Here is a 26,164-nt window from a genome sequence, read left to right on the forward strand (position 1 = left end):
TGCAGAGAGAGAGAGAGAGAGAGAGAGAGAGAGAGACAGAGACAGAGAGAGAGAGCGAGGGAGAGAAAGAGAGAGAGATAGAGAGAGAAAGAGAGAAATATATATGGAAGGGAAATGAGAAGGAAATGCAGATAGAGACAAGAGAGGAAATGCAGATTCAGAGAGAAAGAGGGTAAATTCAAATGCAGCGAGAAGAAAGGAAAATTAAACGAATTAGAAGTGGCTGTCAGAGCACACTCTCCCTATCCTTACATACATTTTCCGATTCTGAGGCGTAAAGCTCATGAAGTGTAAACTGAACTGTCACTGTAACAACTTTAATGATATGCTTATGGAATGTATTTTCAAGGGTAATGGGTCTGGTACCTTAGAAATATACAGAAAGGTTTAGGAACTGTAGCAAAGAAACTGGACAAACCCATATCGAATTTGCTAGGGTAAAATAACTATTTAATAAGTGGTGCTTAGCCACGAAGGTTGATCAAGTATGATAACCTCAGACAGCTTATATTAACTGAAGAGTTCAAGACTCGCGTGAATGGTGACGTCAAGACCTACCTTGATGAGCGAAAGGTAGAAACTTTGGAAAATACTGTTTGTACAGCTGATGATTATTTCTTAGTCTTCATCCCATCAGTGTATGGGTAAATAGTCATTTCAGTCTCATACGCGTATATTCCGAATCTCAATCGGGCAAAGAACAGTGGTTTTATAAAAAAGTAGATAATAGACACCGTAATTTTCTTTTCATTTCACATGAATATGGATTAAAACCAAATGTTTTCTCGGAATTGTTTTTTTTAAAATTGTATGCTTGTTATTATTTATCGACTGTAATTAGTAAATTGCTTAAACTACTATTAGGATGAATAAATGTAAGTACCTTGCAGAGATTTTTGGAACATTTGATAAATTCTATATTTAATTATAGTGTGTGTCGTATGTCATATGTTAAAGAATGTTCAAATCTTTGTATAGTAATTTTATTGTGTTTAGTCTGTCTAACCTACTGAATAATAATTACAGTTTAATTAGTTAGAAAAGGTGATTATGGTTTGGTTTAAGAGTTATGAAAATTAATAATTAATAAGTTGCTTTATTTGAATGATCAGGCATTTTATAAATTGAATCAATTATGAGAACAATATGCTATATTATTCTTGCAAAGAGATTTTAAATGAGATAATTAATGTTTACATTTAAATGAACAGATTCAATATTTTATGACATCTCCACGCATCGAAATCGCGAATAGATCTATCTTAATATTTGTTTATTGCTTCGGTGGTATAAAATGGTGGTTGTCGATCTGACCGTAGATCGATGCCAAATAAATGGGAACTGTGTGGAGAATATTTCAGATGCACAAGTTATACAACAGTACTGGTGCACCATGTAGGGCCGTGGACAGGATTTGTGAACCCTAGGAAAAAGTATCCCACAGATAACCATGAATTTACAAATTCTGTCGGGGGGGGGGGACACCCTGACCATTATGGACCCCGACATTTTCTGCTAGTTGTCCTACTCCAGCGGCGGCCCTGGCACCATGAGCCTCCGAAGGGTAGTTTCATTATGACAAAGATTTAATTACTTCAGGTGCTACTAACCTCAAGTTTCATCCAGGTATTCCAATGTGTGAAATTTACTAACCTCAAGTTTCATCCAGGTATTCCAATGTGTGAAATTTACGTGTCTAATTAAAGCGATCGAAGCGCCGAAGATACACCGGCCCATTTAAAGTTAACACAATACCAAATGAAACAAAACACTAACAAACAAATAGGGCGAAAACCAAACCAATCCCAACGCCAACCCCACAGCCCAGCCCCAACCCAACCCTACCCAATCAAACAACCCCCATTACCTAACCGAATCCCACAGCCTCCACTACCCAACCCAACTCAACATCCCCATTATATAGCCCAACCCAACCCAACCCCACAAACCCAATTTCGCTGTTAGAACGGAATGAAGCTGTCCTCTGTGATGGTCAGTTGCATCAAAATCCTCACAGATGACCATTTTCTAGGATTGACAGTCTAGAGAGAAAGCATATGGGCTTTTGCGACTTTTAGATAATGTTCAGTGGTCAAAATGGCAAAGGTGACCAAAAAAAGCAAGAATTGTAAACGTTTGTCTAAATATTAAATTCAATTATACGGAATAAAAACATTTATAGAGTATTTAATTTCTGTACATTACCATGAGACGATAAAAACGGACCAAGAAGGACAATTTGTCACAAATGAAACTTTAACGTTTAACAGGTTACATCATTTTTTCTTCTATTTATTTAAGACTGCTAAGCTAAATCTGCCAGAGACAATTCATAAATTAATTAAGTTCCTGCCAATGTCTTAAAACTAACAATACTTGTTAGTTAAATTTCATCTGTTTTGCACACGTATGGCATTTCTCATCAATAGTAAAATCCAGAATGTTGTTTTATGTATTAACGAGAAGACTGTATGTCGTTTCCCGTATTATCTGGTATGGTTCTTACACCTTTAAACGTAATCTCTAAAAATAATTTCATATTCCAAAATAGCGACTTATCCATTAACCCAAAAATGTAATCCTTTTGAAAAAAGCTAAGAATTTAGGCATTAGAATCGTTCTTATTATTGCCTGTCTCAGTTTCAGCTACACAGTCATCTATCTTCTCTTCCTGAACTTGAGCGGGATCGCTGAACATCGACACCTGAGATAAATATTAAATGTTGATTGATTAGATGTTGCGTCATTCCATAGAGAAAATATAAATTGAAACAATCCATAAGAATATTATCTTGACACCAAACGTGATATTTTCCTTTATGCCCAATTAGCATTACTTTTAGAGAAATCAAATGTGATACTTTCCTTTATGCCCAACTAAGATTACTTTTACTGAAATCAAATGTGATCCTTTCCTTTATGCCCAATTAAGATTACTTTTATTGACACGAAATGTGATACTTTCCTTTATACCCAATTAAGATTACTTTTATTGACTCGAAATGTAATACTTTCCTTTATGCTCAATTAAGATTACTTTTATTGACACGAAATGCGATACTTCCCTTTATGCCCAATTAGGATTACTTTTATAGAAATCAAATGTGATACTTTTCTTTATGCCCAATTCAGATTACTTTTATTAAAACCTAATGCGATACTTTCCTTTATGCAAAATTAAGATTACTTATATTGAAGCAAAATGTGATTTTTTGCTTTATACAAAATTAAGATTACTTTTTTTAAACCAAATGTGATCTTTTCCTTTATGCCCAATTAAGATTACTTTTATTAAAACCAAATGTGATACTTTCTTTTCCTTTATGCCCAATGAAATGAAATGATCTACCCTTCAAAAATAATAAGAAAAATCTTAATTTTGAAAAACTGGCATTTATAACATTGCTACGTTAATGGTCATACGCAGCGTCCCAATTGTGTACTGCAGAGTGCGCAATTATATAAAGGAATCTGGATAAAGTTATAACTGAAGCAGGATAGAACTATCCTGCACCGGTGTTCCACACTGGAAAATCCAGTCATGCATTTATAGGACTATGACCAAGAAAAATTCAACCCGGGGATCCAAATTTTACGTCAGTCACATGCATATGACGGATTCTTGTAATTCCACAGATCGTTCTCACCTGGGAAAACTGCGTGTGCCAGATTTATTAAAGGAATGACAGAAATATTGATGTTTTAGGCACACGGCAAAATAATTTTCCTACATTACGATCATCTACAGTATTTGACATCAACATCTTTGATACGAACTCTCATTTGTTGCATGGAGTAAATAAACACACACACACACACTGGAAAAGTAACACACTAAAAAATGGTCGCAAAAGTACCTGCATGTCACCATACAGAGGGTTGTCAAATCCGCGGTCAGTTGTCGGCTGCTCCTCGGATTCATTTAAAGCCGTTGTCGTCAACTCCAGCTCAAAAGACTTTGGCTGCTGCAGTGACAAAATAACCAAATAAAGATGCACTATGTGATTTAAACATTAATAATAATAATAATAATAATAATAATAATACACTATTACTAACAATTATATTCTATCCATCTTCACATAACGGAAAACGACTGGAATTAAGAATTCAGTTATGTAAACTCACCGTGGTCGTCACTGTATTTCCTGAGAGAATACAATGGCAAATGATGTATGTTTATAACTCGTAAAGAAACAGATTTGTGTTTTTGTTTCTGACAGCATGGTTTTGGTTTTGTTAAATAGCTTTGTCTCAACATTAAAATGAGTGACTTCTATAAGGACGGATAAAAAGTCATACATTGTAATAGCGAACACAAATCTAATTCAGTCAATGCAAACATTTTTCCACCCTTTATCATTTTTCTGTGAAGACAGTAGTGTGATATAGTTGAACTTTTTTGGAAGAACAACCCGTGCTACAGTATTATAAAATTTAGAAAATATCTTAATTGCATTTGTTTTTTCTCCAACAGCTCCTTAAAATAATAGCTTTTTTAAGGAAGAATTTCTATAAGTCCTCAAAGTAAAACTAGCTGAAGAATCGACAATGAAATGCAATCGTTTTAAGTAGGTCAAATTTGCAAAGAATTCGCAAAAGTGCCGTTTTTAGTGAATTTTTTTTAAAAGCGACGATAATTCTGTCATTTGTCGAAAATCCTGTCTGCCAGTGTCTGTTATATGTTAAACATACCTCTAGAGGGGCAGAGCCATACATAGGGTTGTCAAATCCCTGGCTAAAGCCGACATTTTCCGGTGGCGGTGTTGACCAGCTAAAGGCAAGGGAGGGTGGTACGACCACGTGAGGTTTCCGGATGTTACGCAGTGAGAATCGGTCAAATACCTGGTATCCAGGGTCACCTTCAGGGCTGTGTCCAAATATTAAAAAAATGTCTATGGTATTGGACTAAGTAACAGAAAAGAGCGAAAACCAACAAGTTTTGTAAAATTCAACAAATAATTTATTTCCCTAGAATACAAAGTGAAAATTTAAGCCACACTTACAGTATTGTGAATTAAATCCCAAATAGTCCTAAACGTTCTATCACAAACCCAAATGTACAGAGTTCCAAATTAATTCCAGTGGTGTTCCGAATAAATTCCAATGCTGAACGTGCTGATATGCCAATATCTTCGAATGTCCTGATGTGTCAGCAATTATGATGTATCACACTGATATAATCCAAAATGTCCTTGAATAAAATCACAATAATCCCAGAATAGTGATTTAGTCCAAAAAGTATTAATGAACAATTTGTAATTCCAGTGAATAATTTAAATAAATAAATCCTTTCAAATTAGAAACTGAACACAATAGAAAAGCAAATTGTGTAGATTATGTATCGACGTGTTATGACTACACCATTACCTCGTTCTTCTCCTGTAGACAAAGAATGCCACAAGTAGCAGTAGTATCAGCCCCACTCCTCCGCCGACAGCAATGGCGATGATGGTCGACTGAGGCAGACCACTTCCGTTATCTGCATTAATACAATAAAACTTATTTACCAGTGTATCACGTATCGTATAGATTTCGATCTATAAGGAAACAATTAAAATTAAATGTGCAAGTGACGCAGTCAAAATTTTACCACTGAATTACACTAACAAACGCATTGTCCGAATTCATGGATTGGGCAAAATTATCACGCCCACCCACCATGTATTGTTTGGCCTATAAGATAGTTACTCGCTTTGGAAAACCCTTAAAACCGGTGCAGCATCTTAAACTGACTGTGCAATAATATAGCGATAGCAAGATTAAAAGCTGGATTTTCCATTTACTGTTCCTTTCAATCACACATCAAATATTACCGGTCACTGCAAACCGGGTTACATACGTGGGTCATACCCAAACGTATTCGCTCAATGGACAGTGGCTGAATAATGACCTTCCATGACTGCATCTATCTTTTTGCATTTGATATATTTTTGTTCACGTTTATTTATTAAGATGAATATTCATCTGTATGTACGTGTCTTTGCATGTGTGTGTGTGTGTGTGTGTGTGTGTGTGCCTGTGTGTACGTGCGTGTGCGTATGTGTGCATGTGTGTGCCTGTGTGTGCATTATGAGGCATATACTTTAATAAGCAGCAAATTGGTACGACTTTACACAGCATTCACACTAAATTGGTTCGACTTTTACTCCCGTCTATTGACCGTAGCCTGTACTTCGCTATGAAGCATGGTTGCGTCACCAGAATCAAGGAACCATGTGATATGAACTGTAAATAGTTCTGATCAAGCAAACTCTGCATACTGAAGCTAGAGCTATCACCAAACACCTTTTGAATCCTAGTTCCGTCAAAGAGATGCTGGTTAGGTGCAATGTCAATGTTAGTACTCACAGTAAATTCCACTTGAGAAATGGATGAACAATTTCGCTCGATTAAGTTAACAAAAGTCCCTGGAAGGACCGGTAAGGCATTAATAGAAGTTCTCTGATGGAAACCTCACACTGATGTGACTTTACGTTCTTGAGGAGGAACGATAACAAGAATTTCAAGTCGGATGCCACGATGGCCGTATTCGATATCAGATTGACGCCATTTCTATTCATCAACAACTGGACATGATACGAAGTCGGTAAAAAAAATCGATATGATCAGCCATCTTAGGGCCAGATCAGTTATATTAGAAGTCAGAAAAGCGGCATCTTCATTTGTGATGCACTATACGTCATAGGATATCTTTCAGTGAAAACCCATGCTGAAATCGCCATTTTTGCAGGAGAAATAGTGATAACAAGATTCCAGGATGACCGCTGTTAGGAATAATATTTATCATCTGAAAGGCAACATTACGAAAACCAGACATCATACGAAATTGTTTAGGAAATAGCTCATTCAGGAGGAATATTGACAACAATAGTTTCAAGATTGCCACTGTGGTAGCTATCTTGGACATCAGATGAATATTATTTTCATTTGGGCTGAATATACATCTTAACAAGTCTTCTGTTGAAAACCCCATGGCAATATTACGTTTCGCTCAGAAGGATCATCAATAAAAGACCATAGGCATATTGTGGTGCAAAAAAAAAAACATGGCGATGTAATTATTCTTTCAAGAAGAATATCATCACTGAAAAGGCCATATTGGACATCAGTCCATTTTCATTCGGCGTCCACTAGAGAGTAAAACAAGTCTTGGCGTCAAAACCCCACTTTGACATTACAGTCCATTCTGGAAGAGTATCGACAACAATGTTTTGAATATGTCTAATATAAACGAAAGCTAGTAACTGATGAACAACTCTAGGCGATGGGAAGGAAAGGTTGGCAATAGTTTTTCACTTCGAAAGTTTCGTCTTTCCACGATGGATAGATTCAAGAGTTTGCAGATCTTCTTTCTAACGTTAATATAATGAGAGAAAGTATTAACGGGAAACTTGTTTAATACGGCAAAGGCATAATTAAGTGTCCAATATCAGATGCAAGATCACCTCATGATCAACGTCAACGCATTCACGATCTTGATGATAAAATACCATATTCCAAGATTGATCAAATTCGGGTAAGAATTATTGCTTACATTTGGCCCGCGAAGTGCCAACAGGGTCAGACAAACAGATACAAAATTACCTCAATATTCTGCGTGGACCACGCTCATTAACAAACTCTTCCTATATTTGGATACCATAAGCCGATATCCCAGGTTTGATAGAAATTGATAGACATCATTTGAGGTAATCAGCTTAAACTGCAAACATAAATGTATCAATCCTATTATCATCTTTAATGACTTTGATACTTTGGTAAGTATGTCAAACCTAACATTCTTGCCAATGTATAATGCCACATTAACATAAAAGTTTTTGAAAATATACAAAACTTCCCTGGTATTGTTTACAATGTATTTATCTTCTACAAGCGTTAACATGGAAAAAGCTGCATGTGGTGGTTATTAGTCATATATACACCATTCACTAGGAGAAAATGGCAAATCTTCCATGGTGGAATTATTCAGAAGTTATGGACCTATTTCTCCTTAACTGGCGGACAAACGGTACGCAGATTGTGCAAATGTAATAAATAGAAGAACTCTATGAATTAAGTACATTTCATATGTTAACCCAATTTTTCCTTTTAAAAATTAAGGCAGATTGAGTTCAAAATAGACTTATTAAAAACATAGGGGAGCTAAGCATTAGGATATTAGGGTAACTATGTCAGATTCTGTATTGCTAACTTACGCAGTTAAAATTTAATTATCCGTAATATATATATATATATATATATATATATATATATATATATATATATATATATATATATATATATATATATATATATATATATATATATATCCGGCCCTTACTTATTGAATTTTATAGTAAAATAAAAGTAATAATTCACTGGAGTGAATAACCAAAGATAGTTTCACTGCCGCATCGATAACGAGACAATTGTTGTTGTTGTAGAGTTTAACGCCATTTTCCAGCACACGACAGGCTATACATGGCGGCCAGTATTAATGGTGGAGGAAGAATCCGGGAAATCCCCGGAAAGAACCACCGACCCTCGAGAAGCTACTGGCAAGCTTTCTCACATACCCACATTGCCCGAATCCTAGACTCGAACCCACGCAGACAGAGGTGAGATGGCAATGATCCGTAACGGACAGCGCTTTAGACCACTCGGCCACTCGGGGCCCCGATAACGAGACAAGCGTGCAATTCAGAGTTATTCTTAGATGTTTACGAGACCATATGGTAAAATGTCTGCCTCGCGTTAAGGTGGCAGGGTCCAGTTTCGTAAATTGGCCCCTAACAAATTTCTTAACTTAAGGCTATGGTGTGACTTTTTCAGCTATTATAGTTTGCTATTTATAGATATGGATATATTTGTGAACTAGGTGTTTCGGGCTTGTGTTGTTCTTGAAATTGATGTCAGACATGTACACCTTCCATAGTTACTCTGCAGTATGTTGATAGTGAAATACCAATAGTTTGCTGGGAAGAAGAGCTAGCCTCCCATAGCAGTAGACACGTGAGTAGTTAAGTGGGGCACTATACGTACAATGGAAATTAGCATTACGGAGACCCCTGGGTGAATATACGTACAATGGAAATTTAACATGGCGAAAAATCGTGGGTTAATATACGTACAAGGGGAATTAACATGGGAAAAAATTGTGGGCCGATATACGTACAAGGGGAATTTAACATGGGAATAGAGTTTGGGGGTTGTTTAGGGACAAAAGGGAACTGAATATGGGATTTTTTTTGTTTTAAAAAAAAATTTTTTAAAAAAGGGGTAGGCAATGGAAAGGCTATCTCTTTTCGAGAAATATGGCTGGCCCTGAAAAGGGCCTTTGGCTTTATGTTAATGTATTCATTAACATAAAGGGTACCGCATTGGTCTTCTTCTTGTCCTTAGGCTACGTCTCACTGTTGGTCCGTAAATCAGCACTCTTTTCAGGCATCCTTGTCTTTCAACGTAGATCCTACGTATCCACAGGCTGGTGTTTGTCCTGTGGACAACGGTCCACTTGGATCGGACATACATGAGCATGTCCGTCCGGAACATCATGGAAGACACAAGCGTAGAAGATTGCACATCGGTCCACATCTTGAAGCGACGAGAACAAGTGAATCAATGCAGTGAACTGCGCTTATTTATAGGTACAGGAAGGATTGAAACGGATTGAATTCATTCACCAATCCGAACACGCGTTACAAAATTCAGTCAGCTCGCATCCAATCCGAAGAGAGCAGTCTGTGACGTCACGTGGTCTATATAGATTCGTTAGCGCTTGTGTGCAGTCAATCTATGCGACAGTGATTCAACATGACGGAAACTCAGAAAACGATCCATTGGGGTGCACCAGCAGGGGAGACTGCCCAAGGGAACCCGGACTTACTTTCAGAAGAGGTACATTGGGATTTTGTGGATTTTCTTACCTCGCAAGAATTTGTTCCGGAACCTTCGTTACCTTCTTCATTACCGCAAGTGGAGAATTTTAGACAGACAGAAAGAAGAATTGGAGAAATTTATGCAACGACAAAAGGAAGCGGAACAAGCTTTTCTCCTACAACAACAGCAACAGCAACAAGAAGAGGTAAGAAAAAAACAACAGCAACAACAGCAAGAAGAAGTAGCAGCAAAGAAACAAGAGGGTGAAAATCAAACGGCTACGGTACTGTTGGACATTTAAGCGGAGTTAAGAAGTCTGAAACAAATGTATCAGACTTCTTTATCACGACCGAAGAGAATACGACCTTCCCGAGCTAAACACGCCAACCCTGTGACTAAGCCTGTCGTACCACCCTTAGTGATTTCAACCCAATCATCAGAAGTAGGCCTTGGCCGTGGCAAAGGCTTAAGGCAGTTAAAGTTGATTGGTTAAACTCACCCCTACACCAAAATAAAAAGGCCCTTTTCAGGGCCACCCACATTTCTCGAAAAGAAATACAATTTCAATTTGCCAATAACTCAAAAAAAAAAAAAACCCCACCCATTTTACCCTTATAGTACGTGTCTGTGTATGAGTGCGTGAGTGTAGCTTCTTATTTTAAAATCAAAACTCAAAGACACTTACCTTATATCAGTCATGTATTCTTTTATCCATCTTTTACAATCCAATTCACAACACAACACTTTAATTAAAAGTTCATTGACTTCTTCTTTCTCCTTGTTTAGTCTCTCTGTTTTTTGAATTTCTTCACCGTTTTTTCCTCATTTTCTTCCCTTCTTCTTTTCTTCTCCTGTTTCTTTGCTTCTTTTAAATAGAATTGTCTTCTTTCTTCCTCTGAAGAATCCCTCTCTTCTTTCGAAGAATCCCTCTCTTCTTCCGAAGAATCCCTCTCTTCTTCTGAAGAATCCTTCTTTTCTTCTGACTCCTCTTGTTTCTTGTTTGGGCAATCTGGAGACCAATGTCCTTTTTCTTTACAATAATAACAGGTATCTTGACTTTTGTCTTTTTTAGCCCCTGTTTTTTTTTTCTTTTTTGACGGTCTGGACACTCTGAAGACCAATGCCCTTTCTTCTGACAGATATAGCAAGTATCCTGACTCTTATCTCGAAAGGAAGGAGAGTAGTCCGTCGGCTGGTCTGAAGAGAATTTTCTAATGACCCCTCGCAAAGCTCTGACGAAACGTTCCATCTGGGTAGTCTCTTCCATCGTTCTCCTCGGTTTGAGAGTGAAATGAATAGTGAAAGGACAAGACACACCCTTTTTATATACGCTGGTTTGCCAAGACTATAAATTAGTCTATGGTGTTTAAACTTGAGTCATTTGACGTTTTGCACTCAAGATGAAACGATCCCATTCATTCGAGAAGAAAGAAGAAGAAGAAGAAAGTAAGAGGCAGAAACGTGATCTATCGCCTCGTACCAGGGCTGAAATCTTGGCACAAATTCATGCCAGTGATTTTGAAGAGGACATGAGTGAACCAGAATCCGAACCCTCTAAACCAAGTTCACCACCCTTAGTCAACCCTGAAAAGTACTATTCCATTCGAGAGACGGAAAAGCGCTCCTCTAGAAAATTTTGAACCACGGCTTACACCTACACGGTGAAGTTTAAAGATTTCAAGGCCGACGTACCCTTGGAGAAAGCAGAAGGGTTTATCACCGAGATGTGGGATTCTTTGCTCACCGCACTCAAGCGACAATGTCAACCCAAAGAAGACGATCGCTTGACACTATCCATAGATCACGACGGTTTGAAATCCCCTGTTTGGATCGAGTTTAGCAGACCTGCAGAACTAACCCCTTCCAAAATCATGGACAAGATTCAACACGTACAACAATCTAATGACCAGTTTGACATCACCGATGGTAAAGCCACACTGAAAATGGCCCACGTCTCTCTTCCTCAAGGGACAGGACGCAAAAAGATGTTATTGGTGAACGAGATTCACAGCATTAAGCGTAGTCTTGTCCAAATTCACAATCCTCATGACCAGATGTGTTTAGCCCGTGCCATCGTGGTGGGACGAACCTATGCCAACAAGAACGACACGACAGAATGGAAAAGAACCTGGAACACTATTCAACGATCCGATCGAGCCAAACAACGAAACGAAGCAGAACTCCTGTTGCAACAAGCTGGCCTGTCCAAAGACACCCTGTGGCATTCCTGAGATGCAAAAATTGCAAGATGCCCTAGCTCCACGATACACCTTGAAAGTGCACCCTCAAGAAATGCGCGGGTCTCTGTTGTTTCGAGGCTAGGATTTTAAGGACGGAAAATACATTCACCTTTATTATCACGATGACCATTTCGATACCATTACCAGTATCACCGGATTCCTGGGATACAGTTATTATTGTGAGAAATGTGATTATGGTTATAACAATCGAGAGCAACACAAGCATTGTGGATTGAAATGCCCAGGATGTTTGGCCTCTCCATCCTGTCTGAGCGAAGAACCAGTGCCTTGTTCAACTTGTCTGCGCACGTTTGTCAGACCTGCCTGTTACCAGCAACATTTGAAAACACAAGGTTCACAGAAGAAATGTGCTTGTCAACTCCTGAGATTGTGCCCTACGTGTGGACAAGGCATACTTACCAACAATGCCAAGGCACACGTATGTCGAGGAAAGAAAAAATGTCACATTTGTCACCACATCGTGGACTTGGAACACGAATGTTACGTGCAAAAATACCAACCCCCACCAGAGAAAGAGGACGGTCACAAGAAGAAAGGCAATTTCATCTTTTTCGATTTCGAATGCATGCAAGAGACTGGCATTCACATCCCTAATTTCTGCGTGGCTCATCGAGCGTGCGAGAAGTGCATTCAAGAACCTATCTTCAGTCATTGCCCTCACTGCAGCAAGATTCCCGGAGGGCGTGAAAAAATCTTTCGGGGACCAAACACGTTAGCCGATTTTGCCCGATGGGTCTTAGACCCCATCGACAAGACGTGGAACCAAGAGGACATCGAACGTTACGGAGATTGTCATCGTCATGCCACGGTGATGGCTCACAATTTCTCCGGATACGATGGACAGTTTCTTTTGAGGTACTATACGGAACATGGCACCGAACGTCCTAAAGTGATTTTGAACGGAGCCAAAATCATTTTCATGCAAGTGGGACAAGTGCAGTTTAAAGATTCGATGAGTTACTTGGCCATGCCTTTGAGTCGAATGCCTAAAAAGTTTGGAATGACAGAAATGGCTAAAGGGTACTTTCCACACTTTTTCAATACGGAAGCCAATCAACACGCCGTTCTACCCCATTTGCCTGAGGCTCACTATTACGAACCCGACAATAGGCGTACCGAACAACGAGAAGCTTTCTACGCTTGGTACCAGGCTCATGCCTCTGACCCCTTCGACTTTCAGGAAGAAATGTTAAAGTATTGTCGTTCCGACGTGGACATTTTACGACGTTGCTGTGGAAAATTTCGAGAACTGTTCATGGAACACGGAGGGGTCGATCCTTTGAAAGAAGCTTGCACCATTGCCAAAGCGTGTTCCTTAGTGTACCGCCAACGATTCATGCCTGAAAACACCGTGGCTGTCATCAGTCCTCAAACGACCCACTATGTCAAACGTCAATACTCGGTCAAAGCCCTACGTTGGTTACATTACTTGTGCGACAAGGAAGACAAGTGGATTCAGCATGCCCGCAACGGAGGAGGCGAAAAGACCATCGGAACGTATTCGGTCGATGGCTGGGACTTAGAAAACCCCAAGATCGTGTACGAGTTTAACGGTTGCTTATTTCACGGATGTCCCGTCTGTTACCCTGACCGTGACACTAAAAATCAGTTTTTGCAACGAACCATGGAAGACTTGTACCAGGACACTTGTCAGCGACGCCTAAAGTTAGAACAGCAAGGATACCAAGTGGTGGAAATGTGGGAACACGAGTACGATCACCGTTTGAAAACCGATCCCGAGTTTAAACGCCTCGTGGAAAGTTACCAGTTCATGGACCCGCTGAACCCGAGGGATAGTTTGTACGGAGGAAGGACCAATGCCACCTGTTTGCTGTACCAAGCCGACGAAGAGAAAAGAGAAGAAATCAAATACTTGGACGTGTGTTCGCTGTATCCCTACGTGTGCAAATATTGTCGCTTTCCTGTAGGGCACCCGCAATTGTTGACGGAACACATCGACCTGAAAAACATTCGACAATACGAAGGCTTGATCAAGTGTAAAGTTTTGCCTCCCACGAACCTATACCATCCCGTCCTACCTCACCATTGTCAAGGCAAACTGATGTTTCCCTTGTGCCGTACTTGTGCCGAAACGTGCAACCAGGACCAACCTTGCCATCACAGCCAGGAAGAACGTGCCTTGACGGGAACCTGGGTCAGCGTGGAATTGTTCAAAGCTCTGGACATGGGATACCAACTGTTAGAAGTGTACGAAATTTGCCACTTTCCCAAGACACAACAGTACCACAAGGGTGACCCTACTCAGAAAGGCATTTTCGCCGACTACGTGGATGCCTTTTTGAAACTGAAACAAGAAGCCAGCGGCTATCCTTCCTGGTGTCACACTCCCGAAGACCAAATACAATTCAAAGAGAAATACTACGCACAAGAAGGCATCTCTTTAGACCACATCGAAAAAAACGAAGGCAGGCGATCGTTTGCCAAAGTGATGTTAAATTGCTTGTGGGGTAAAATGGCACAACGACCGTGTTTACCCAAGACCGAATATTTGACAGAACCTTCCCGCTACTTCCAGATGATTCACGACAAAACCAAATACATGAAACACGTGGACGTCGTTCGAGAGGATTTGATCTTGGTCAATTACGAAGAAGATCTGGACTTTGTACAAGACGACCCTTTTGGAAATGTCATCATTGCGGCTTACGTGACAGCTCATGCTCGCTTAAAATTGTACGAAGCTTTAGAACTGTTAGAAGAACGCGTCCTGTACTTTGACACGGACAGTTGCATTTACATCCATCACCCGATTCAACAGCACCCTGACATCGAAGGAGACCGTTTAGGAGCCTGGACAGACGAGCATCCCGACGACAAGATTCTAAGTTTCGTCAGTGGTGGTCCCAAAAATTACGGCTACGAATACCGGGACAAACAAGGAGAAGTGCACACGACGTGCAAAGTGAAAGGACTGACTCTGAATTATCGTACCAGTCGAGTGGTCAACTTTGGGGTATTGAAAGAAGCCTTGCAATCGGGAGAGGATGGAAACTTTAAAGTGACCACCTATCAACCGAACAAGACTGTACGTTTACCCACTCACCACATCGTCAGTCGACCCTTGGAAAAAGTCTATCAAATTGTATACCAGAAGCGAGTGCGACTTCCCAATCACTTCACCTTACCGTACGGTCACGTCGGTATTGGTCTGTATATAAAAAGGAACCCTAGGCAAGATCGATAGTTCATTGTTCATTGAAGTAACTTACCATGTCGTTGACGAAGAAGAAACCAGATTGGTTAGGAGTCAAATGTTGGACATCACCGAGACCAGGGTTTTGAGGCTTGGACACAAGAGGTGGCCATGCACGAGAGTTATTCAAGGAAAAAAGTTACTTTTCAACCCGTGTTAGTGACGGTGCCAGAAGAACCCGTCACCCAGGACGGGACTGTCGTGGACAGGCCTGAAAAGCCCTTTCGGGAGGACACTTGTGTGATCTTACCCCCTACTATAGAACTGGTTAGAACTTTACCCAAAACATGTTGTACAGACACTTGTGTTTATTCCACGTTCATGGTTATCATGTGCCTTTTATTCTTGTACTTAAGCCTTTAGCTTTTATGTATTTTTGTCTTTCGTATTCATGTTTGAAACATTCAATAAAAATGTTGTGAAAAAGTATATAAACTCTTGTCTTGTTTGTTTTCGTGTCACAAGTGACATTTCTCACACCATGGCTACCTCTGCTGTCTCTGCTCCCTCTTCCTCTACTGTCAAAGTCATCGACGAACACTTAGATCGTGCCAGTTGGGAGGCTTTGTATCTTCGCCATCCCTTTAACATGCTCATTGCTGGACCTAGCGGTTCAGGCAAAACCGAATTCGTCAAACGTTTGATCGAACATAAACATCATTTGATCGATCGGCCACCTCAACGGATCGTGTGGTGTTACAAAGAGTGGCAATCGGCGTACAGCCTCTTGCGAGAAAGTCAAGGCGATTCCATCGTGTTTGTGGAAGGCATTCCTAAAGAAGACGACGGTATCGTCTCTGACTCCCGTCAAACCCATTTGGTCATTTTCGACGACATGTTAGGAGAAGACGAAGAAGAAATTAAACTGTGGTTTACGCGCAAAGGGCATCACCGTAATGCCAGTGTCGTTTACATCACCCAAAATTTGTTTCAACAAAGTAAAGCCCATCGCACCATCAGTCTCAATGCGCATTACGTGGTCTTGTTTAAAAGCCCTCGAGATAAATCGCAAGTGCAAGTCTTAGCCAAACAGTTAGGAACGCCTTGGCTGACTCAGGTGTACGACGATGCCACTCAAACGCCACACGCCTATTTACTCGTCGATTTGAAACCTACGACTCCCGAGGATTTGCGATTTCGTACCCACTTGTTTCACCACTGGTGCCAAGACGGAGGGCCTGTCCTGTACACGTCTCCGTCCTCGACTTCATTTCACTCCCCATAAAAAAAATCTATAAAAACCTCAGACCCTTTTCGTCTGTCTCACACACAGTGTGAACATGACGTCCCTTCAGTCGCATCTTCCCGTCAAATTGATTCGTGCCTTGTATGGTATCAGTCGAGAAAAAAATCCACAAACACGAGCTCGTGTCTTAGAAGCTAGTCTCAAAGAAGTCTTACGATGGTTCACGGTGACGGCACGTCAACTACTCCAAGGAATCATTCAGATTCCTCATCAAACTAAACGCTTTTTCGATCGAAACAAAGTCGCTTTGGTCCAACTGGCCGATCCCCGCATCGACACTCAAACGAAAAAACAAATCATTTTGAAACCTGGAGGGAGCGGTACTCTAGGAGGGGTCATCATTCGCTCTCTCTTAAGATGGGATCCTAATGCCCCCAAAGTTATCCCCAAGAAAAAAGTCCAACGAAGCCCCAAGAAGAAAAAGACCAGGTCCCCAAGGAGAACTTCTCCAGTGGCAGGACCCTCCTCTGACCAGACACCACCACCCCGGAAAAAGAAAAGAAGCCCCCAGAAAAAGGAACAGAGAAAAAGTCCCCAGAAAAAGAAAAGTCCACAGAAGAAAACTAGTCGCAAGAGAGGCACATCGGCCAGGAGGCAACCTTACACTCGTAAACCACGATCTGCCACGGCAGTGACTGCGTCTCTGGCATCCTCACGTTTGTCCACTTCTCCGTTGATGACACCAGGAACTGAAGAGTACTTGGAGACGTTGATCACACCAAGAACTTCTCCGTTGATGACCCCCAAAAGAACTTCCCCAGTGGCAGGACCCTCCAATTTAGTGGCAGTGGCTGCTGCTCACAAAGTACCTTCTCCCAAAATCAAAGTCCATGAAAGATCGGGCATGTTACAAAGTTTACTGGATTTGTCCAAGCAAGAACTGGCTCGATTTAGTCCGTTGCGTACCCCTGCACGACGTGTCATGCCTGTCCTCAAACTGATACGACGTAAAGACAATCAGTGGCGACGCGTTCCAGTATAAAAAAGGCCTGTGACCGAGTAGGGTATCAGTGTTTTTTTGGTGCTCCTGAAGACTCAAAGATGTCACCCTCCAGAAAACCCCAAGGAAAGAAAAGGAAAGGACTGCCACCACGTTTAGCCAAACATGGGGACATGTTATCTGTCCTGTCCAAAGCTTCTCCACCCCTACGAAAAAAACTCATTCAAACAGCCTCCAAAGAGGTCATCGATACCGTGTGCGAATGTTGTTTGAACGTTTTGAAAGGCACGATCCCTTTGTCCAAACACCAGAAACAATGCTTAGGCAAATATCGTCACGTTCTTCGCCAAATGGTTCAAAAGAAAATTCCCATTCGTCAAAAAAAGATGTTGGTCCAACGTGGAGGTATTTTGCCTCTCTTGTTAGGCCCCATACTGAAAGGAGTCTTGGGAACCATGTTGGGAGGACTGGTGGGAGCAAGATAAAAAGGCCCTTGGAAGTCCCAAGATCTCAGAATGGACCCCTGACAACCCCATGGAAGGACGAAAACTAGCTTTAGTGCCTTACAAACGATGGATGGAATACCATCGGTGGCAAGAACAACGCACCCCGCATTTACCTCCCAATCCCCATTTGAGCGAGATGTCCCAGTTACAACACGAATTGCAGTCCTTGATGGATCGCCAAGATTTGTCCGAAACAGAAAAATCGCAAAAGTACGGTCAACTCTTGCAACGACTGCAACTCTTTCACCAGGAAGCTTTAGACGAAACAGCTCTACCCACTCTGAAAGATTTTAAGACCTTGATGAAAAGTCCAGCACCATCATCATTACCAGTACCAGTGACCAAGACAGAAAAAGGAAAAGAAGAAGAAGAAGAAGGGTTTCAAACTCCACCAGAAAAAGTACGCAAGTTAACAACACCACCTACCTCCAGAATTGGATGGATTAAAAAGATGATGGCCACCCCTTCTTCATCACAAGAGAAAAAGAAAGTGAAGACAGAAGTGAAGACAGAAGTGAAACAAGAACCGATATCCCCCGCTCAGACATCCTCCTCCTCTTCAACACCTATTGCCGGTCGCACACGCAAAGCATTGCAATCCAAGAAAATACCCCAAGAGAAAAAGAGTAGCATCCTCCAAGAGTGGGTGCCTTATTAACACACCAACCAACACAAAAAAAATGGAAAAAGTCTTAGCCAGCATTTACTACGATCCCTCCCATCCTGCAGGTTACGCAGGAGTTCAAAAATTGTATCGTGCTGCCAAAACGCGACTGAAAAGTCTCCGTTTACCTCAAGTGCAACGATGGTTACAAGAACAAGGTACCTACACTTTACACAAACCCATTCGACGCAAGTTTGCCAGAAGTCACACCCGAGTGGAAGGCATCGATCATCAATGGCAAGCCGATTTAGCCGATGTCTCTCATTTGGCCAGCTACAATCGTGGCTACAAATATTTGTTTTGTGTCATCGACGTCTTTTCCAAATTTGCTTGGGTCGTACCCTTGACTTCCAAATCGAGCAGCGAGTTAGTGCGAGCCCTGCAACGGGTGTTGAAACAAAGCGGTCGTCACCCTCTTCGATGGCAAACGGACAAAGGTACCGAATTTCTGAACCAAGCTTTCCAAAAAGAATTAAAGAAACGTGACATTCATTTTTTTACCACCGAGAATCCCGAAACCAAAGCCAGCATCGTGGAACGTTTTCAACGCACTTTGAAAGAACGCATGTGGAAATATTTTACGCATCACCACACTCTGAAGTACATCGACATCTTACCGCACCTGGTGCAAGCGTACAACCAATCTTACCATCGAAGCGTCGGACGTGCCCCGCAAGAAGTGACTCCCGACAACGAAGTGCTGGTGTTTGAGCATCTGTTTGGTACGTCCCCGACGAGGGCTGTCCCCAAGAAAAGTGGAGAGTTGGCCGTAGGAGATTGGGTGCGCATTGGCAAAACCAAACGCACTTTTGACAAAGGTTACTTACCTAACTGGACGACCGAATTGTTTCGCGTCACTGGACGAGTGCATGGCCGTCATCCTGCCGTCTATAAATTGGAAGACATGAACGGAGAAGTGCTCAAAGGAACGTTTTATTTGCCCGAGTTACAACGTGTCACCAAAAAAGAAGACGACGTGTACGACATCGAAAGCATTCTCGAACGCAGAACCCGTAAAGTGGGCAAACGACGTGTCAAAGAAGTCAAAGTACGTTGGAAAGGATATCCACCCAGTTTCGATTCTTGGATCGACGCTTCGCAAGTCATCGACTATAAAAAGAAGTGACCATCATGCCCTTTCACACAGCAGACGCAGCTACGTCGACAACTCCTCCTTCACCTAGTTCTTCTGTGCAAGATTTACAAAAACAACCCTTGTGGGTGTGGTGTGGAGAACGTGTGCCTAAAACGCAAATCGTCCTTTTCTGCCAAATCTTCGTGGTGTATTGTGTCATCGGGGCAGCCATCGCCAATTTGAGTTTGCATCAAGGAGACAAACAATTGTGGACCATTTTATTGAGCAGTTGCATCGGTTACCTGCTTCCTAATCCCTCCCTGAAATTCACCTCGAACGGGAACCACGGGAGCCTTGTGTCCAGTGCCAGTGCCAGTCACCACTTCAATCACAACCAGAACCCCATTTTAGACGGAGACACGCCTCTGACGTCCAGTAACCCCTCGGACAGCCACAGAAATCTGGAATTATGAGTCACCAAAACCAATTTTACTTAACTTTACCCAGTGACAGTTCCATGGAGGTGTTTCCCAAGAACACGTTGTGCTGTTACACGGCCAAATTACCTCAGGCCATCCAGTTAGATCACGAAGCCCATTGGGAAGTGGCTTTAGTAGAAATGATTCACCCGACCCAAGTCCTCAATGTCCTTCCCAATCAAAATTTTTTTGATGTGGAAGTTCATGACGAGCAAATGCAACAGTGGATGGATAGCAATGTCAAATATGACAAGAAAACCCGTACACAAAAGTACACCACCTATCACTTGTTCATTCCCCCAGGCTATTATTTTAGTGGTCAACATTTGGTCAGCACCATAACCTCCAGGTTTAATGTCGTGTTTCTGAAAGCTTTGGAGCATGTCAACAAAAATGTCACCATGGAGTACCACAAACCAGCTCGTCGCTTCTTGATGAAATTTGAACGAAGTAAAATCCTGTCCATTTTATTTTGTCCTGAATTGTTTGACATGTTGGGCGGAGACATGGACATGAGAATGGCCATGATCAAGAAAAACGAATTACCCATCGTTTACGACAACGAGTCTTTTAGCAAGTTATTTCGTGCCCCGGAAGAACTGAACCAAGGACTGAATTTGATGTTCGGGTATTCCGATGTGGTGGAGTACAACGTGGTGGGACACACCTCCGTACCGTTACTGCGTGTCATTCCTTTCAAAGTAGATTCTGCCGCGAACGCTGACGAGGAAGGTGGAAACACTTACCACGTCCACCGCGAATTTGTCCATCCTCACTATTTGCCGGTCAGCAAGTTGTATTTGGACACGGTCAACATTGCTATAAAAGGAGATTTAGGACAAAATATTCCATTCACCAAAGGAAAAGTCACGGTGAAACTCCATTTTCGAAAACGGTTCTCTCACGACTCTTAAGTCATGTATCCAGTGTACCAAGGGGTTGCTCGTCAGCGAGGACACGGCTTAGGAGATATGTTAAAATCGGCCTTTCGTTCGGTGGCCCCGGTGTTGAAACCGATGGTGACACGCAGATTGCACGCCTTGAAAGATGCGGCACTGACGCAAGGCAAAGAATTTCTCCAAAATGTCATCATCGACAAACAAAACCCTAAAGAAGCCTTCATGACGGCAGGCAAAAATGTCTTGCTGCAAACGGGCAAAGACATTTTAGACCAACGAGAAACACCTATAAATACCCTGCACGCTACCGAGTCAGGCATTCAGCAAGGACAAGGCAGAAAGAGACGACGAAGAAAACACCCTTTCACCAGACTTCAAGCGAGAAAGGCCAAGAAAAGAAGAACCGTTCGAGACTTAGACGTTTTCGATTATTGAAAAAAGAGACAAAAAAATGATGCACCGAGAATCTTGCGCTTGTTCCAAGACGGAACTGGACCTGTTTGCCATGCCTCCCACGATGATGATGATGCAAGAATCCCAATGGGTGGAATTTCACCCCGTCTCCTCACTGACCGATTCCGCTCCCATCGAGTTTGAAATCAAAGGACAGCCCGAAGATTACATCGATCTGAATAGCAGTTACTTGTACCTGAAAGTCAAAATTCTAGATAAGACTGGAGGTGCTATAGACGATGAAGCAGTAGCTCCCGTCCACAATTTCATGCATTCCTTGTTCAGTGGAGTGGACTTGTACTTGAATAACAAACTGGTCAGTAGCAGCATGGATACTTACCCTTATCGTGCCTACCTGGAAAATCTCTTGACGTACGGAATAGATGCCAAGAACACTCATCTCAATGCCTGAGTGGTATGGGAAGCTGACGAACCTACCAAGTTTGAAATATTGGAAACTAATGAAAAGAAAGACAACAATGATGGATTTGTAGAACGAAGAAAGAGAATCACGGGAGCCGACACAAGTTTAGAACTGATGGATCGTTTGCATTTGGACATGTGGTTGCAAGAAAAGTATTTGCTGAACGGGGTGGATGTCCGCCTGAGACTGAATCGTAGCAGTGCCGCTTTCCATTTGATGGCTGATAGTGACGGTTACAAAACCAAAATCCTAGAAGCCAGACTCTACGTACGCCGTGTGGAAGTGTGACCTAAAGTGGGAAACGACATCAGTCAGACGTTGAGCAGAACGACCGTCAAGTATCCCATACGACGCGTGGAAGTGAAAACCTTCACCATTCCCAAGGGACAGCGATCCATGATCGAAGATCATCTGTTCCAAGGACAGTTACCCAAACGTTTGATCGTTGGTATCGTCGAGAATACAGCCTTCAACGGAGCTGCCGAAAAAAATCCTTTCTACTTTCAACACTTTGGCGTGTCCAAAATCGAAGTCAGTCGCGATGGCAAGACCTTGTGTACCCGACCTTTCGAACCTGACTTTACCAAGAAGAATTACTTGAGATCGTACTTGTCCCTGTACGAAGCCACCGGAGTTAGGAACCAATACCAGTCACGGTATTACGTACGAGGATTATGCAGGAGGCTACGCTTTGTGGGCTTTCGATTTCACTCCAGACCAAGGCAGCGACGAGGGACATTTCCACCCTATAAAATCCGGCCAGATTCGTGTGGAAATTCAGTTTAAAGACCGAGACCCTGATGAAACGGTGAACGTCATCCTGTATGCAGAATTCGATAATACCATAGAAATCAACAGTTTGAGAGAAGTCATCCTAGATTACTAGAAACCATGGAAGACTGTTATCCCTCTTTACCTAGTGGAGAAACTTTTAGTGTTGAATTATTGTTAAAAAAATGTTAGAGTTGTTGTTGTTTAGTGTTAAGTGATTTTTGAATAAAAAATGTTGTGTTTTGAAAAAATTGTTTGATGTTATATTGTTGGATTATTGTTAAAAATGTTAGAGTTGTTGTTTAGTGTTAAGTGATTTTTGAATAAAAAATGTTGTGTTTTGAAAAAAATGCCTTTGTCTTTTGTTTAGCTATAAGAATGTTGGATTGATGCTCTTTCATTTCTTACTATCCCTCTCATGACACTCACTAAACGTTGCGACTCAAAAACCGTGTGGGGGATGTTTTCCTTCACGTCCGCGCTTTGACTTTAAGAACCGGGGTTGTTTCCAGTCTAACCATCCATTGTCGACTCATCCTCCTACGAAGATGTGCTCCAAACTAGCTAAGCTCAACGAAGCCTACGTGAATTTGCATAGGGTCAGACACAGTCTGATACCGAAGCCAGAAGAAATAGAGAATGTGAGAATGTTAAAAATCACTGAAGACCTGATAGAAGAGCTCTTCAGAGAAGAAATGAACAGGGAAAAAGAAGAATGGACAGAGAAGTACAGACTTCAGAGACAGCAGCAACAACAACAACAGCAGCAGCAACCTGAAGCTGACAGAAGCTTTGTCGATTGACGTATCGACACCAAAGAGTTCTTCTTCTCTTTTCGAAGAAGCAGACCTATCGCCAGAAAGTCTATCCTCAGAGGACATCGCATTCTTAGAAACTAAAAAAGAATGCCATAGCAAACAAAAAAACAGCCCTTTTCAGGGCTACCCAATACTCTAGAAAAGAAATAACAATCCATTTGCCAATGTGTGTAGGTCGAGTAGTGTGAAAATAAACACTAACTCTTTTTTAAAAAAAAATGTGAGGGTATGTGTTTGTGTGTTTGTGTTTGTAAGTGGTTAAGTACGTTGGTATGGATAGTAGATTAAAATGATGTCTTTTTTTGGTGTTTGAGGTGTAAATTTGGGGTTAGATTGGATTGCTTTGCGTATGTGGATAGTCTATTGAAGTGATTTATAAAAAATTTTAAAATAGTGATGGGTAGCATAAAAAGTGAGTGAGTGTTTCTTTTAGGTCCGCGCGTTGTTGTTTTTTGGTCATGATGTAGGTAAGATCAATTTTATGTTTTTAGGGGATGTTTTCCTTCACGTCCGCGCTTTCACTATAAATTGAAACTCGTTCGGCAGTCCAACTACCCTTGTTGATTGATCAACACCAAAAATGAACACGAGACTGGAGAAACTGTTGGAACTTCATGTGCATCTGGAATATGCCAGGCGCATATTAAATGAACTGGCCGCGGAAGCCATTGTGGAGGAGGGAAGGATAAGAGAGGAGAAGGAAAGAAGAAACAAAGAAGAGGAGGAGAGAAGATATAAAGAAGAAGAGGAAAGAAGATACAAAGAGGAGGAGAGGAGATACAAAGAAGAGGAGGAGGAGGAGGAGGAGGAGGAGGAGGAGGAAAAGGAGAGAAGAAGAAGAAGAAATTTCAGAATCCCAGAAACCGAAAATTGGGATTCTGAAGCCACATATCCTGCCTCTGCTCTCTCCCCCCGAAAGGTAAAAAGTAACTGGGGGATAAGATGTGTATGCGGCGCCAGGCCTGGAAGGTGCCACCATTAACCAGGTGTCCATGAAGTTCCAAAAAAAAAAAAAAAACAGCCCTTTTCAGGGCTACCCAATACTCTAGAAAAGAAATAACGATCGATTTGCCAATGTGTATAGGTAGAGTAGTGTGAAAATAAACACTAACTCTTTTTTAAGATAGTGAGAGGGTATGTGTTTGTGTGTTTGTGCTTGTAAGAGCTAAGGTATGTTTGTGTGAATAGTAGATTATGGGTTACTTTATTGTTTCTTAGCGTATGTGAAGAGTATAGTTAGGGTTTTGTAAGCGCTCACGTAAGATTGTGTGGATAGTAGATTATGGATTTTGTTTATTGTTTCTTAGCGTATGTGGAGAGTATAGTTTGGGTTTTTATTATATGAAATGAAAAAGTAGGGGGATGTTTTCCTTCACGTCCGCGCGTTGTTTGGTCATGATCTAGGTAAGATCAATTTTACGTTTTAGGGGGATGTTTTCCTTCACGTACGCGCTTTAAGTATAAGAACCCACAGTATTCGTCGTTCAAACCATTCTGCAAAGAATAAAAAAAGAAGATGGCTTCTAACCAAATGGACAAAATACAAACATTACAAGACGTTTTAGACAACTTATGAATGATGGAGCAGATGTTAATAAGACTGGTTGAAGACCATTATTCCTATAGTCCCCATCGTGTAAAGATGGAAATTAATAACTTAAATAAGGTAAAGGACAAGATTAGTGGTGTAATGAAAGAGATAAAGGAGGAGAAGGAGGATGAAGAGGAAAGGATCAGAATAAGCAAATGGAACGAAAAAATTGAAAAAGAAGAAGAAAATGAGAAGAGGAAGAAAGAAGAGGAGGAAGACAAGAAGAAAGAAGAGGAGGAGAAAAAAAAGAAAGAAAAGAAGAGAAAGAGTGTAGGAGAGAAAATAAGAAGTTGGTGGAGGAAAAGAAGAAATTAGAAGCAGAAGAAGAAGAAGAAGAAGAAGAAGAAGAAGAAGAAAACCCAAAGGCCCTTTTCAGGGCCAGCCATATTTCTCGAAAAGAGATAGCCTTTACATTGCCTACCCCTTTTTAAAAAAAAAAATTAAAAAAAAAAAAAATCCCATATTCAATTCCCCTTTGTCCCTAAACAACCCCCAAACTCTATTCCCATGTTAAATTCCCCTTGTACGTATATCGGCCCACAATTTTTTCCCATGATAATTCCCCTTGTACGTATATTAACCCACGATTTTTCGCCATGTTAAATTTCCATTGTACGTATATTCACCCAGGGGTCTCCGTAATGCTAATTTCCATTGTACGTATAGTGCCCCACTTAACTACTCACGTGGGTTCAAGGCAAGTAGAATATCTCAAAAACGGCTTGGATGACAACTATTCTAAATTGCATCAAACTATTTAGTAAAGAATATTTTTCAGAATTTTCATCCAAGAAAAGGGCTTGCGTTTGCACTGTGAGCACCACTTGCACTGTGAGCACCACATACTGTCAAAAATGGCCGTTGGATGTGAAAAATGCATGTATAAAATAGGGGTTGGGTGCATAAGCTTCTTCTGCTATGAACTGCCATTGATTTCTCTGGTCAAGTGAATAATATTCTTA

At 41.2% G+C, this 26,164-nt stretch overlaps 1 protein-coding gene across 2 annotated transcripts in view; it reads right to left on the reverse strand.

Annotated features, from left to right (window-relative positions):
• Positions 1-2,167: 2,167 nt before the first annotated feature.
• Positions 2,168-26,164, reverse strand: part of LOC149804490 (protein amnionless-like) — a 72,257-nt gene continuing 48,260 nt past the window's right edge. For both annotated transcript variants that reach the window (XM_089940705.1, XM_089940706.1), the window contains 4 exons: positions 5,371-5,482; positions 4,696-4,870; positions 3,858-3,965; positions 2,168-2,704 (listed from right to left, as the gene is read on the reverse strand). In XM_089940705.1, the coding sequence (XP_089796831.1) occupies positions 2,603-2,704; positions 3,858-3,965; positions 4,696-4,870; positions 5,371-5,482 (497 nt within the window). In that variant the 3' untranslated portion in view covers positions 2,168-2,602. The remainder of the gene's footprint in view (positions 2,705-3,857; positions 3,966-4,695; positions 4,871-5,370; positions 5,483-26,164) is intronic.

Source organism: Sinohyriopsis cumingii, chromosome 2, assembly GCF_028554795.1.
Source record: "Sinohyriopsis cumingii isolate HCF-2022 chromosome 2, ASM2855479v2, whole genome shotgun sequence".
Classification (NCBI taxonomy): domain Eukaryota; kingdom Metazoa; phylum Mollusca; class Bivalvia; order Unionida; family Unionidae; genus Sinohyriopsis; species Sinohyriopsis cumingii.